Source organism: Lichenostomus cassidix, chromosome 4, assembly GCF_008360975.1.
Source record: "Lichenostomus cassidix isolate B80296 chromosome 4, HeHo_3.0, whole genome shotgun sequence".
NCBI classification, from domain to species: domain Eukaryota; kingdom Metazoa; phylum Chordata; class Aves; order Passeriformes; family Meliphagidae; genus Lichenostomus; species Lichenostomus cassidix.
Genome location: NC_139484.1, coordinates 26,352,186 through 26,368,325, shown reverse-complemented (window position 1 = coordinate 26,368,325; position 16,140 = coordinate 26,352,186). Strand labels below are relative to the sequence as shown.

Here is a 16,140-nt window from a genome sequence, read left to right as displayed (position 1 = left end):
GCCCTCCATGAGAGACAAAGCCTAACTTTTCTTGGCCTAGCTTTTCACATGACCACACACCCCTAGTAAATCCTCTTGGAGGTGTTCACTAAGCCAAGAGCCCAACTGCGGGACACTCCTTGGCACGCTGCAGTGACAGTGATTTAACTCCTAGCCTGTGTGACAAGTCTGTCGGCCACTTCTTTGCTTCAGTAGCATTGTCAGCCTACGGTGAAGCAACCAGGATGTTAATGCTGCCTGGTAGGTGGAACTCAAGGTACTTGCATCATCATCATGCTCCTCATGTCTCTAGCATCAAAGGCTACAGGAGAGAGATGTGGACTATTACATGGACTCAGCAGAGCAGAGGTCAGCAGCTGTTGGACTTTGAGAGGGAAACAGGCCTGTTAGTTGGCAGATGCCGTGCTCTGCATGGTCCCCAGGCAGCATAAGCATGATCACCAACCTCTTGGTGAAGTATTTGGCTCCTATTCCTATTCCAAGAAGCCAAGGTTACAGCTTTCATTGCTGTTTCCCCCTTTATATCCCTATTACTGCAATGCTTGTACAGAAAAAAAAGGCAGCAAAATTTCCATTGCCACAGTGTATTGGCCTCATCTACTTCTATTTACCCCCATAACCCTGGTTGACACCTCTGTGAGTGTCAATGTCCCTCCTCTCTTTGGTTATTCCTCTGGTCCTTTCCTCCTCTGGACATTGAGCTAGCTCATTTCAGCAGTGCTTGGTCTTCTGTCCTGTGGGCCACACCGATTTTGGAGGTTGTTGGTGAGACCAGCCAGTGTGGTTTGGCATGTGGATAGCTACTCACTCACTCACTCCAGCACTGTTTGAAGAAAGGGAGTTGCTGGACTCGAGGGAGCTCCAGCCATCTCTTCTGGCTCAATCAGAAGGCTCCACAGTGGTTGTTCTCTGAAACCCAAACTGAAATGGAAATGGCAGGCAATCTGGGGCTGGACGTGTCAGGTTTCCTTTATCTGAAAAATTTGCATTGTTGACTTTTGGCAACCACACTCTGGCTTTTCACCAAGAGCATCTTTGCATAAGCCTCTGAATTTGCAAAATGCATATTTTTGGATTGCCACAGGAGTGTTTCATGGGCAGTTTTTATGTTCTGTGTAAAGTCGATACAAGTCCATCAGTATTTCGGGATAATGCTCCTTGAATTGTGAGCAGTAGCCAGGGCTTTTATATTACTGTGCCCATGCTGACTATCCATGGTTTTTGGATATGGGGCTGGGGAGGGAAAGAGACAGATTAAACTCAGGGGGGCTCAGAGCAGCAGCTCACCCTTTTCCTTGGTCTTAGAATGGACATAGGTACGCTCAGGCTCAATCAGCTGGAGTCACAGGCGATCCAAGTCCAGTTCCCAGTGTTAACTGGGGCAGTGCTGGAATCCACGCTGGCCAAAGCCCTGCTCGTTCAGAATTGCTTTGCTGCCTTTGAACTCCTCCTGGCTTGACATGGGCTTGTGCTGTGGCAGGGTTTGGAGTCAGCATGGCTCTCCCAGGCCACACAACACCCACAGCCTGTGTCCTCCTCTGCGCCAGCCTTGGCCTCCAGCAATTCCACTTGTGGGTTCCTCCCTTTCATTTCCCAGGGCTCACACACTCAACAGACAAGTGTGATCTCAAGCAGAGTCACATGCTGCACCATGGCATCTCTCCATGCATGCCTGTGCAAGCACAGCTAATTCACCTCAACCACTGGGAGTGGAAGTCCCCTAACTGGGGTGGGATGTCCTCCTTGAAAGCCCACAGGCTCGCTGGAAGAAAAAATGTGTGGATGACAGGGTGACAGAGTTCAGAGCCATCAAGAAAGCCCATCCAAGGGGTTTGATTCCTTAGAGCAGAGGAGCTGCTCTATCCCTGAATGCTAAATGACTTTTCAGATTTTATGTCTACCGCATTAAACTTCCCAGAGAATCCCTGAGATGTTTTTTCTTGCAGTGAAACATGGATGCATCTCTTTTGGAGATTATCCTGATAGATAACAGAATATGTTGGAGCTTGCTATCCAATATGCAGAAGCAGATGTGCTTTTATTGGTTCTTTTTGACTTGAACTGTGTTTGCAGCTCTGCAGAGCAGATGCTCAGAGTTCTGTTAGTATTTGTTGGGTGTAATGGAACTACCAGAGCACCCAGAAGACGTGCTGTGTTTGGTAGAGCAGTGTTAAATCTCTGTTAGCCTCAAGGACCTCAGGGCTGATTTCCAGGTAATCATTGGCATGTGATGTCCTGCTTCAAGGCCCCTGAGGTGGAGATCACAGGGCCTTCCACACCAGGAAGAAGAGGTTATTACAAGAGCTGGATTTCTTTGAGATACTATGTGATACCTGTGCAGCCATCTGCCACCCATTTTCATTCCTCCTCATTAACTTTAATTTCTTTGTTTATAGATTGAGGGGAAATAAGAGCTCCCAGGCAGGGTCAGGGTCCCCAGTTCCAGCTGCTTGTGGCCCCCAATTTTAGAGTACCAGCAGGTATTTGAGAGCCCAGAAGCTGCTGTCTCTGGCCAGTAACCTCATTTAAGCTGGCACAAAGTAACTGGAACAACATCCTGCAGCTTTTGGATGTTTTTGTTGCATTTCTGTTCCTGACTAAATGCATTTTCCAGGTATTCAGGTATTCCAATTCTTATGGGTTTTTATGTTAGAAAATTATATTTGTCTCCCATTATTTTCTACTCAAAATGTATGTATTTTAAAATATGAAGAATCACTCACATATGTAGCCTTCCAACCTAAATGGCAAAACCATCCAGTTACATTAAATTTAAAAGTTACACTAAGTTGCAAATTAACTTTGTTTTAGTGGTCACTGGAAAATGAGAACTTGAGCATCTTTCAGAAAATAGCTGATGCAGAATTGCAAAACAAAGGAGTTGAAAATTAAATATTTAAATTGGCTTATCCTTTTATATTATTTAAGCTTGAATATAAATCTGCTTAGCATGAGTTGGTTGAATCAAACAAGGATGTATCAATTGTGGATTTACCAGGATAAATTACAATTAAAACCAAATTATGATATCTGATCAAGATTGTAATTTATCATTTCTACAAATATTTGACTTGATGGGAACCAGACTGATGTTGCCATTTCCAAAAACCAATCCTCATAATTTATTCTGTGGTCTTATAAATTTTCCTTTGCTTGCTTCTTTAGTGGTGTCCCAAATTACAACTCTTTTTAATGGTCAACCTATCTTGGCTTGAATTTTCCCATGCCTCAAGTCCACAATGCTGATTTAGCAGAAGAAAGACTTTGAAGATGTTTCCTTTCTCTGTGCTGTTTATTATATCCTTTGCTTTGCGTGTAGACCGAGCTCTGAAGCTCAGGTCAACAAGAAACCACCATTGTGGCCAGGCTGGCTCGTGGGAAGCAGCACTCAAATGGTTCCACTTTGTAGCTCTCCTGGGTCTGAGATGTTTCCCACAGGTCAGGCTGGCAGCTTCTGGCGTTGGAAATTGAAATGGATACCTCTCAAATAATGTGTTCTCTCGACAGTTTTTACCTGCATCTGCACGCTGCGGGTGGTTGCTCTGCGCTGGGGCAATGGTGCTTTGAGGAGAACTAGGATGGGTTTAATGCTTACTCGGACCCTTTGGGTTGGAGGCAGACATCAGCTATAAAGAGAACATGAAATAATATTTTGCATTTTTTTTTTAAACTTTATAAAGTTAAACAAGTGCTCCAAGAAGTTCCTGTGTTTGTTTATTCACTTTCTTAAAACCTTGGAATCCAGATCTATAAATACAGGCTGACTTAATGTTTACAATTGTGATCGCTCTCACTTGAATTGATTGATGCTACTTGTTAAAAAAAAGAAAAGTAGAAAATGGTATTAAGATATATTTAGAGCTACAGGAAAAGATTACTGTTGTTAAAATATGTTGCTTTTGTCCATAAGGGAAAACCATTGTGAAAGTATCAGCCTCTCAGTTTTCTAAAAACTGGGAGCCTGTTTGCCAGCTATTACAGAAGTAAAAGGAAAGACATCACAACCAGACTTAAGAGATGTAGCTTTTCGTAAAGGTAGCAGCTATATCACAGACTTAATAGTAGTTGGGTATCGACCTTAAATAAAGGCTCAGCATTTCTTAAAAATAATCGTGGCCTGATAATTATAATTCTTTTTTTGGGGGGGGAATTTTAATGTTATTTGTTCATTGCCAATTTCTAGCTGGAGTTTTGCCCTAATTCTTTTTAGAATGTGATGTGGGCTTGCTAATCCATGTGAGTTTTCTTAAGAAATGTAAAACACTTTTTAGTTTTACCAAATTATCCCTGCAGATGTGCTGCTGAATTTAACCAATTCAGAAAACTTTTGACTTCTTGTTAGGAAATATCCTTTATTCAAACTTGAAAAAGTAGATGAGGAAAGGATTATGTTTCCAAGTCTGTGTTTACAAATCTAAATTGATTTGTTTTTTCTCAAATATTCAGAATGCAGAAAATTTACAGATTTAATTTTATTAAGTTGGAATATCATTACATGCCTTTTAGTGACTCAGAATGGAGTAAAACCTAGCAGATAAATTTAAAGCATCATTTATTTATAAACCATAAATGTGTCCAAATAAATTTTTGTCTGCCAGATTTTTAGCTGTGACAATGCAGTTTTGATTTTAATTCCTTTTTGCTGAATACGATAGCTTAATTGCATTATATAGTCTCAAAGCAAATATTTTATATAAATCTAAGTCGGGTACTTCTAGGCAAACATTAGTTTTGCCTTGACTTATGTGCAAAAATGTTTCCCACTTAAAGGAAAGCGGTTGAAGGAATCTGGATTGGGTAATTTAGGCTGAACTGTTGAAAGTGAAGTTGTTTGCTTAGGCATCGATCCAGTCAAAACTTGTGCACATCTTTAACTTTCTGCAGTCTGTGTAGCCTGTGGGACCTCTACTGACATGGATAAAGTAGCAAGCATGCAACATCATTCCCAAATTGGATGTGCATACCCTACTGTCACATGCACTTGAATTAAACATGCATTTAAGTGTGCTTGCAAATAGAAGATCTGGGACTCCTCAGAGATTACCTGATCTCACCAAAATGCCCAGCTGACGGTCAAAAATGAGATTTCCTTTCTTGTCTATGCCTATGCCTGGGGCTGGGGGGGAGGGAAGGGAACGTTTTGTTGCTTTTAATATGAGCTTCATTGGATTGGTTTGTCTCTCTGGTGCAGTCGTGACGCAGTGTTGTGTTTTATCAGTGCCCACCCCCAGCAGAATTCTTTGCTTAAGAGGAGGCAGATTTTCACCTACTGAATAAGAATCTGGACTCGCATTGATGCTTCTTGGTGTTGTCTTGTGTGCTCTCCTGTGCCGGAGTGAATTTTATCCCCGGACTGCCTGGTGTAAGTTATAGCCCTCTTTCTACCCTCTGGAAGTTTGCATGTTCAGATGTGACTGTGCTGAATGATAGGATGTCTATTTTAGACTTCAACCTGTATTTACAATCAGGAGTGAAGGTTGCTAGAAGAACTTAGCTCCTTTTTCTCTTGAAATAACTTTTAAATACTGGGTGAGTTTTAAAGACTTCTCTGCATGGTTTTCTTTTATGAAACGTTTTCTGTAACCACGAACACTTGTTTTCTCTGAATGGATCTTGTGGTATTGAATCATAAAAACTACTTGCCTGTTAGAAAGACTTTGTTCAGTCACTGACGGATCAAATTGTCCTTTAGTTAGAGAGAAAGATATTTATCAGCAAATGCATGAGAACTTGTTGATACTTTACCTTTCTTACTTGTTCGTAGAATTGCTTAAAGTGACTGCTGTCTGTGTTTTCAGTGAATGTTTTCAGCAACAAAATCCCAAGCTAGATATTTTATATGCATTTTTGACCTTTCAGTGGTGGGAACAAAAGGTTGGTAGAGACTAAGAGAAGGAAGCATCCTCTGGAAGTTTTGGGAGCTGACAGTGACAGTCTCTCTCGGCAATGTTAAACTGGATGGGAATCCCTGGAGAGCTGTCAACTTCAGTCTTGTTTCCATATCAAGTAGTAGCATGAAGTATGCTTAAACACGTTGTGAATGTGTTAAAATAGGAACTGATTGATACAAAACTTGCTTCTGCTGATGTGGTAATTGATTTTTTTAATAGTAAGTCGGGAGTGCTTTTTGTGTACTGGAGCATTAAACTTGCATAATGTTTGGCCTTGTGACAAGTCCTGTGCATGTAATTTAGAGCCATATAGGGATGTTCTCAGTCTTGAACCACTTGATTCAATACCACCTTTCATATCATGAATGTAGCGTTAGTAATTCAAAGTAAATAATTTGTGAGCCTCATGGCCTGAGCATGAACTGGAAATGATAAGGACTATTGATATGAACGATGTTAGTAGCTCTGGTTATAAATCAGGCTTGGTTTCTATGCAGTGCTGTGTTTAGTACCCATAGCCTGGAATGCCAGATCTGGCCTGGCTTTATATACATAGGTGGGAAGCCTGACAGATCGGTTTTATATAAAAAGCAACATACAGAAATAGAGAGGATATGGACTAACCTCCTAGAAGCTGCTGTCTGGTAAGCATTTTAGACAGACTTTTCAGCCACTGGTAACTAGAAGTGAACCTGCCTGTCAGTACAAATTCAGAGTCTCTGTCAATCATGAAACGTCTACTGTTTTCAACACGGCAGAGGAAAAGAAATTGTCCTCTCTTGTCTGCTTTGCCATAATGCAAAGTGGAGTAGTCATAAAAATTATTTTGGGACATGCTACACTAGCTAGCTGCATACTTGGGCAACAACAAATCAGTTAAAACTGGGACCTCGCAGAATCTCTGTCCCATCCAGAGCAGAAAATTTTCAGCTGCAGTATGGGGCAACTTCTGAGAGTAGGAGAGCTGCATACAGCATGATTTATATATGGTATGAGCTGCATACCTTTCAGTGTTTCACAAGTGCAGTAGGCTCTTCCCTAATTTTCTGTGAGGAGAAGATTAAAGGACATTTATGGGATCTCTGTTTGTTCCTTTATGTCACACATTTGGATTGCTGGTGGGTAATGCACTCTGATTGCTTCCCTAGAATTTGAACTTAGTCCTGAGCTTTTGTTTGTCCATTCATTCCTGCTGTTGGATACTTCTCTGTTCTCTTTAGCAGCAATTTGTTTAGCAAAAAAATGAAATCCCAAAACCCTGACATTTTTGATTTTCAAATTTAGTTTTAATTTTTTTCTCTAAAACTTGCCAAAGCTTAATAGTGTACTGTAAATAGTTTCCAGGAGAGCTGTCTTAGAAAATGTCCATATATAAACATGTCCTAAAATGATCTCATGATTACCACGAGATCCTAACTTTTTCCTGAGGATTCACTTGTCATTGTGCATGAATCAAGGTGCTTTTTTACCTAGGTTTTGTTCTCCTCTGTCCCTTCGGGAAGAAATAGCACTCTGTGTTGACAGAGTTATAACAAGCTGTTTAGTTAACAACAAAATACAGTCCGAGGGGGGTGTCTGGCTCATCTGCCAGTGAGGCAGAGGGACGTGCTCAGCATTTCCAAAAATCAAATTTTTCTCGCTGGGGTGCAAGTTTCTAAGTCTGCTTAGAAGACTTCAACTCAGACCTCCTAAGTAAGGTACACTGATCATGGATCATAAGAAAACTCTATTAGCTAAAAAGCTTGCCTTAATGCAGAATTAGCTTTCTACAACTTGAAATGTCATCTCTATGCATTTCTGTCCACTCTAATAGCCATCAGTGATGCACACTCCAGCTTCAGGTCCTGCAGCTCCCTGGTCCTAACACAATTCCTCTGCCCTGCTAATGCCCAAGTGTGAGTTTGCAGCATGGCAGAACAAGTTGGGCTGAGTCAGGAAGAGTTATCCAAATCCTAAACAGGAAAGTGTACTTTTCCACCTCGAGTCTGCCTGCTGTGGTAGCAGTCAGACCCCTGACTCCAGAGGCATTATTGGTCCCAGAGGTAAATGGGAGGATTTCCCAGCATCCAGCAGGTCAGGTTGAATTGCATTTGGGTTGCCTAGAGGCACGTTGATGAAATGTAAGTGAGAACAGGAGAGACACAGGCTGGTGACTTCCAGGTGTCACACACAGAGCAGATCACCTGCCAGTCCCTACTGCATGGTGTTCTTTCCAGTTTCTTTTTCATCCCAGTAATAACATGAAATACCACAGGCTCCTGGGTTAGATTAGGTGATGAGGGGCATAGCTCAGCATGTCTGAGCATGCCAGATGTATTTTGGGCTCTAGAAAGAAGTGTGCTACAAGATTTAGTCTGTATATAGTCACTGGCCTGCTTTGCAGGATATTTTGCATTTCTGAAAACTTTCTCAGCAGAGATGTGCCTTTTTTTTCCTTTCTTTTTTTATAAGCATTTAAAATCTCTTACCCTTTTTTTGTTTTTTAAGGGTGAAAGTAGTAGCACCTAGCCATTCAAAAGCAGCCTACATGTTAATTTTTAAATGTGTGTTTACTCCTTTTTTTGATTTCCATCTTCTTAAAGACACAGCTTGGCTGCTGCTGTGCTGTTGCTTGTGCCAACACAGTGGACATCAAATTGAGCCTCTCAAGTTTTGGAGGAAGCTCTATTTTGAACTATCACCTTGCATAAAATGACAGGAGGGGTGACTTCTTACTTAAGACATCCTTTTCTCCTGAGGCCATATATCCTATTTCACAGGGAGGCAGTTTTATGTAGCTGCCTCTCTGAGCTGTTTGCCAAAAGCCCTGCTGACAGTCTTTTGGAGACTCTTTGGCCTTCATGAGGCATTTTAGGAGCACACACTTGAAGTCTTAATTTCTTTGGGAGCATCTGGAGGACTTCTCCCCACCCTCTCCCAGGGAAGCTAATAAAGGCAACCTTGTGACTTAGTGGTTTATTTTGGAGACTGCAGGAACTCGCTGTGGCTGGAGGAGCCAGATTTGGCAAACGCTGTCCCATGAATTCTGTTGCGGTGGGGGAATGTCACAATCCCCCTGCTCTTTCCTATCCCAGGAATTGGGTCACCACAATAATTGGTAGGTTGGTTGATAAGTGGAGAAAAGACAGATCTCTGTTGGGAATAAGGGTGTGCTTTCATCTTGCTGGTCCAAAGAAATGGGTCTCATATAATCACAGAGTCTGAGGATGCATGCATGGACCTCAGCTTTGCCCAGTTTCAGGAGAAGAAACTGGGGCACTGAGGCTAACTTGGCAAAGGTACTGTGGAAATCCACGCAGGATGAAGAATTTAATAATTAATCTCCAGGATCAAGGAAGGACCCTAGACCAGCACTTCATCTCCTAGCAAAAATCTGATATGCATAATAGAAACTTGTGAGGTTTTCTCTTCATTCTCAGGCAAAAAAGTGCTAACTATAATTGTTTCTTCCAAATATCATTAGCCTTTTCTGTCTCTGTCAAGTCCTTTTCCACTCAGTGAGTGCTCATGAATTATAAAAAAGCAACAAGTCTTCAAACAGAAAACATGCTTTGGTGCTTCATTTTCTCATGTTATCTCATAGTATAAAAATCCTTATACAAATGTTTTTAGCCATTAAGACCTTCTGAAATGTTATTTTAGAGTGTAAGGCATTCAAGGATTGATGTCTGCTCCATGTCTGGAAAAGACTGGAGCAACAGTTGTTCAGCCAGTTTGGAGCCTGCAGAAAAAAAGAGGGGCATCTTTTTTGCTGGATATATATATGTAGAGAAAGCATCAATCTTTGGCATCAATTTATGAGTTTTCTAGGAAACACTTATGGATAGATGTGTTATTTTCCTGTTGGTTGTTCTCTATCTAGCACCTCAGAAATATACAAAATCTCTTTTAGTTTTTAATTTTGCCATTATTTCAGAGGTTTCAGAGACCCTTCCTCCTTGCTACCGCAGGACCTATATTGCATTTGGGTCATTGAAAGAAATTAAGCATGATCTTGAAACTGTGCATGTGGGAATATTGTATGAAATTGAAGTGTCTGTGGGGAAATCGAGAGTGAGCAGGAGGTGGGCTCAGGGCTTTTAATCTGACATCCCCTGCTCTCTAGAAGTGCTTCTTAAAACAGGTGGAGTTGGCTGATGCATATTTGCTGCTAAATGTTCATTTAACCCCTTGCCACAGGACTGCAGGATGTCTTTGTGGGGGAGCTAACAGAAGAGAATTAGCCCTTGGAGGAGGCAGGTGGTTTGGGAAAATTTGCTTCTAGCTTTGGACCATCTTCATGTCACTGTGGACCTTGTTGCTCTGTTTAACAGTCTTTTGGATGATGAAGGTTTTATTTTTTAAACTCACTTTCTCTCGGTCCTTTTTTTGCTTTGAAGAAGCTTACTCTTTTATCAGTTTAGACTAATAAACATGTAACTCAAAAGGCAGTCATAAAACTGAAACTGTCAAAATAAATACTAAAAGATATCTGTGACAATAGTTTGAATATAATAACTGTTAGTAATTGGTAACTATAGGAAAAAACAGAGAGTTCAATGTTTTTGTTGCACCTTTTTCATAGACTTCTCTAAACCAGTTAGGGTACATGGAAATCCTGAAATTATTTTGCTGTTTCAGTGACTGAAAAACTGTAAGGAAATTGTATTCTTACTGCATGGGATGTAATAACAGCAACAGATGAATATTAATGTTCTCCAGAGTATTTTCAGTGGTGTTTCCTAGACAGACATATATATAAAATAATTTTTTAAAAGGGTGTATCCATGGCTGCAGCTGATAAAATGTTGAGAGCTCTGCTGTCAGTGGAGCTAGGTGTTACATATTAGCTGGGAATCAGGCTGTATGGTATGTCTGCGTACTCCATATGTCTTGTATACACTGGGTGCAAAAAGCCAAGAGGAATCCTCCTGCTGGAAAGAGAGCTCATTGCTCTGCTTGGTAAATTCAACACAAACAAAAGTGCCAAACTTTCTAAATCCTTTTAAATTGCTCAAAAGATTTTCTTGGTCAGTGATATTGCAAGAAACATATTGCTTTGGAGGTGACCTAATTTGAATCTTTTCTGAATTGCTTTATGATTAGAGCAGTCACATGCTGAGGTAGGACCCCATTAATGGGTTTAAATCATCTGTTTACTTCTGAAAACACGCATTGTTATAAGCTCTGCTGAGTATTCCTTTTTTTTTTAATTTTCTTTTTTTTTCTTTTTTTTTTTCTTTTTTCTCTGTTGCAGGACAGAACATCGCAGTTGTACCAGTTTGGAAGCAAAATATGGAATGTGTTTCACTGCTGACCGAAGGCAGCCAAATGAACAGTATTTATAGTAGTTTGAAAATCAGCAGTTAGCAGTTTCTTCACATTCTAACACTACCCAGCACTTTCCAGAGAGAACTCATTGTTTACAAGAAATCTGCTTTCCAAATCCGTTGCGGTGCCCTCCAGCCTTGACTATTAACTATTTGCAAAGGGGAAGCTAATCTACAGCTGGGGAAAGATGGCATTGGATGAGTACCTGTGGATGGTCATTGTGGGGTTTATCATTGCTTTTATTTTAGCTTTTTCAGTTGGTGCAAATGATGTTGCAAATTCTTTCGGAACGGCTGTGGGCTCTGGTGTTGTTACTTTACGCCAGGCTTGCATTTTGGCTTCAGTTTTTGAAACCACTGGCTCAGTATTACTGGGAGCAAAAGTAGGAGAAACAATTCGGAAAGGTATCATTGATGTTAACCTGTACAACAACACTGTCCTGATGGCAGGAGAAGTGAGTGCAATGGTTGGTAAGTAATACTTTCCTATTCCAAGTAACGTTTGTTGTGTGTTTGTCACCTTGTTCATTTTGAACATTGTTAATTAAGTCTTCCCATCTTCTGGACCTGCACATCTGTTTTTGTGTGAATGCAGGGGCCTGTATTCCTTTTAAACTCTCCTATGTTTTATTTAAATGCTTCTAATAATTTACGTTTTTCAATGGTTCAGCCATTTAACTAATAGATGAAATGAAATGTTTAACACAATGGATCCTAAATATGTATAAGATACTAAAAAAAAACATTTTGGAGATTTTTGTGATGGTAAATGACAAATATAAAAGCCTAGCATTTATGTCTGTACAGAAGATCCTACAGAATCAGCCGTTTCTAATGACTATGTATGCGAAGGAATCCTTTTTAAAAAAGTTACAGAAAAATCCAAACGCATTTGTGTAAACTGATTGCCCAGCTGAGTGATTGCAATTAGTCCTACACTTCACCCTTGCCCACGGCAAAACTGAGGGAGCAGATAATCACACATTGAAGGTCTTTTTAAATTTCCTGACCCAAGCCACAGCAGGTCAGCATACCTTAGAGTCTGCCTCCGTGCTTGTGTTTGTAGTTAACTAAATCTCTGTTCAGAACAAACAGCATATTCTGAGGTAAGTAACATTAAGCCACGGTATTTACTCTTTGTTTATGTGCAAGAGGCTTTGTGAGCTTTTAGAGAGCTCCCTTAAGGAGCAAACCTGCTTTTAAAGGGCAGGAGGCAGTAGGGAGGAATCCCTTTAACTGTGGAAGAGGCAGCCCCGGCAAAGGGACAGCCCTGCCACCTCAGTCTGGCAGGTTGGTGATGTCCCATGACAGGGTGGCGTGATTTAGACAAGCATCGCAGCATCCTCTGCTTAAAAGGGATGTTCCACTTTAAAATTTTCTTCCTTAAACCTACTTAAACCTGACCTAAATCTTATTTCCACCTATCCCCTCTAACTTCCTCACAGTGTTTAGGCAAGACCTGCACATGAGATAGGTGAACCTATGCAGTGATCTACTACATGTGGTTATTTTCCTGTTTCTTTCGGGAAAGGAGGAGATGTAGCTTTTTTTTTTTTTTAAACTTATTTTAATGGATCAAAATGGACACTGATAGTTTCTGGAGTTGTCAGAGGTGGCTTTGTGTGCCTGAGAGTGTGGAGGTAGTTCTCTTGGTTCTTTGGCTGCTCCTGAGCCTCCTGAAGGCTGGCCACCTTTCCTTGCCCAAGGGAAAAGGGGCTGGTTAGCAAGAAATGACTTCTGGGACCACAGCCACTTCCACAGATGGTCCCACCTTAAACACTTCAAGTGCTCTTGGACCCCCCCGCAATCACTTCCTCTTTCCTGATACCTTGCAAGGTGAGCTGCAGGTTCCTGGTCTTTCCCTCAAGGTGTAGGGTGGCTTTTTGCACCATTCCACTTGCATCTTTTATCCTCTGTCTTTTCCCATGGGCATGAGCCAGGAGCAGTGCACACTGTCTGAAATGTGGGTGACCTGCGTGTTCTTGATACTCATGATTCCCATTGAAGGAAGGGTCCTTTTTCTTTTCTGTATCTATTTCTGGTGTCCTGATCCTGGCAGGGCAAAGTTTTAAGTCTCAGATACCCCCTGCAGAGGCAACTGGCCAGAAGCTCAAAGAAAACAACTTATTTGCATGCGTATTTACATAAGCCTGTGTGAACTTCATGACCAGTTGCATTCCCTTCCTCCAGTAGGGGCATTAAGAAGAAATTCCACGTTTTAAGTCTCAGAATTAATCGCAAGTTACAAAATGCAAATTTCAAAATTTTTTTCTTCAAATCCATCTCCAGCTTTTCTCCGGAGGTATGATTTTTTCCTGTGTTTTCTCTGAGCCTTCTTAGATGTTTTCTTTTCATCTTTCTGTTTTTGCTCTGCATTTTCCCCCACCCTGTTCTCTCATGCCTCATGATCGTGTTTTTGCAAATGGATTTAGCTTCTGAATTTCAATGAGGCTTAAATGAGTCAACAGTCTGGGAGAGACCAAAAGTCACTGTATTCTCTTTCCAGATGTTGGTGGAAGATCCTTTGATGCTTGCAGCAAACAGCAGATGTAATTTTCAGGTCAACCTTCTCTCCTAAGAGAAAAGGAAGCAGGAAGTAATGGGATTAAAATTTTAAAGCATTTTGTAATAATTTGTAGCATAATAAAATGTTGTTTGTTAGGCAGATGAGAAGTTAAGAACTTTTGTTCTTGGGGGTAAATTGCAGTACTTGCCCCGCATTAACTAATTGTCAGGTTGTTGTCAGGACTTGCCCATGTGTTGTTCTAGTGGTTCTGGTGCGAGCTGAAGTCAGCAGCTGATGTGACTGAGGAGAAGCCACCAACAGAGAGGACATCCCAGCCAGGATTAGCAGAACCAAATACTAATCTAGCCCTGCAGGTGACGTGGTATTTGCTGGTGGCTTACAGCTGGCACGGAGTGCTGGAGCCTCAGGAGAATGGATGTGATGCCCTCAGCAGCAGGGGAGCATGAAACACACTCTGGGCCAAAAGCTGGTGTGGGCAGCTCCTGGTCAGGGCAGTCCACAGCCAGCCCTCTGTCTTTAGGGGCATATTAACTGAGAGGAAAAGGTGTGGGCCACAGTGTCAGCAGGCATGAAGAGTCTGAATTTGGGACTCTGTGACCGCCCTAGTGAGCCTCCTGCTTCCTAGGTTAGTATTGCAAAGTTAAAAATCAGGAACACACACTTTACACTGAAAAGGAATTAAAACTTTGATGTTGGTAGTTAAAGCACTGCGAGTCCCAGAGGAAAGTCCTGCTCTGTCTTCCTTTGTAGTTTCTTCTGTTCCTTAATGTGCTTCCTTAGACTTCTTTAGATTATCCATTGTCCTTCTCAGACCATCCATTATTCCTCCACCACCTTTTTCTTTCTCTCCTGTTTGTTTTCAGTAGAGCAACCTGGACTAGTGGAAGGTGTCCCTGGACATGGCATGGGGTTTGGAATTAGATGATCTTTTAAGGTCCCTTCCAACTCAAACCATTCTGCTATTCTTTGAAGTTAAACAAACAAGAAATAGTTTCATCCTCCTTCTAATTTCCCCCGACAAAAACCCCCCAGTCCTCACTAGACATTTGCAGTGCAGCTGTGTCTTCGTTACATTTTCCCTGTTTTTTATACTGAGTATTTTGTAATTACATATAAATGGCTGGCTTATCTTTTTGTTTGGCTTCTTTCAGATGTAACCATCTGATTTCTCTTTGTCCTCACTTCTACTTGCTGGTCTCTAAGTTCATGTCAAAGGTTTCAGTGTTTTTATTTTTATTTTAATCCAGGGGGGAAAAAGCCAAAAAATTAAAGAGCAGGTGTGCCTTGATTGATCTAGAATCTCCACTAGCAAGAGAAGTAACAGTTGTTTTGGAATAGTATGCCAGGAGAGATCAGTTTTACAAACTGGTTGACTTCCAAATGTAGCCACATATGATACTAGCAAATCACCATTTGCAGATGGCTCTGTTTCAAGACCTTCAAACCATCTTGTCATGTTGGAATTGAGGACAGAGGTTGAAACTTTGGGTAATCTGCCAGCGTATGTTCAGTGACCTTGCTTTATCACCTGCATCTGCTGCAGATCTGTTAAGAGAGCTGGCACAAGCCAGAAAATGCAGGATCTCCTATGGCATTCTGATTGCTGCCACTGGTGACTCTTAATATGTGAAGATTTACTGTTAAGGCCATGAAGTCTTAAGATGAAGAAGAAGTCTTTGTAAGAATTCTCTAATACTAGCTGAGGTCCACAGGAAGCTTGGGTCACTCTCGGAAGTATTTTGGTGTCCTGAGGTTAATGCCACTGAAAGAGGAGCAGGGGTCTTGTATCTTTGCAAAGTGGAAATGAGCTGGAGCATGGAGCTGTGTGCTCGAGAGCTTGGTGACCAACTGTGTCTGATCTAACTCCTGAAAGTGGTGCTTGGGGTACTTTTTTTTTTGCCCTGCACTCTTGACCACCATCCTTCCTGGATGTCTGGTTGGGACACCAGCTATTCCATTTACTTTATAGGCCTTTAACCATCATCCCTTAGTTAGTTAGGAGAAGTTATTTCCTTATGCCAGGGTAGGATAAGCCTTTTCTGCAGTCTTGAATTTCTCCAGTGCAACAATTAGCTGCAAATGAAGGCAGGGAGAAAATCCTTATTCCCTCCTCAGTCTGTTTTTCCTACAGAGGACTGAATGGCTGTATATCACTGAGGTGAAACATAAAATCTCTCTGCCCCACAATTTGAACCATTCTCTGGTAGTATCCAAGTTTAGGAGCATGGGTAGTTCACTGGTGAAATGGTGAATACTTCCTCACACTGATCACTTGGAGGCTTCCAGAGTCACCTCTCAAGGGTGAGGTTTTCTCAGCTGGATGTACACTGGGAGCAGTTTGTGTACTTCGTCAGACAGGCTGTAAATACTGAAAGCAGAACTTTTGTGAATTGGAGCGAGCTGTTAGTCATAA

General features: G+C 41.4%; 1 protein-coding gene across 7 annotated transcripts in view; it reads left to right on the top strand.

The window, feature by feature from the left end:
- Nucleotides 1-16,140, top strand: part of SLC20A2 (solute carrier family 20 member 2) — a 57,171-nt gene that overhangs the window by 13,497 nt on the left and 27,534 nt on the right. For 4 of the 7 annotated variants that reach the window (XR_014851664.1, XM_085058407.1, XM_085058406.1 and 1 more), the window contains exons 2-3: nt 5,219-5,362; nt 11,128-11,671. Coding sequence is in view for 6 of the 7 variants with exons in the window: in XM_085058407.1 (XP_084914533.1) it covers nt 11,389-11,671 (283 nt within the window). In the remaining variant the exon portion in view is untranslated. Of the gene's footprint in view, nt 1-5,218; nt 5,363-5,510; nt 5,530-11,127; nt 11,672-16,140 lie in introns of those variants that run through there. The other 3 variants (XM_085058403.1, XM_085058404.1, XM_085058405.1) reach the window with 2 other exon arrangements.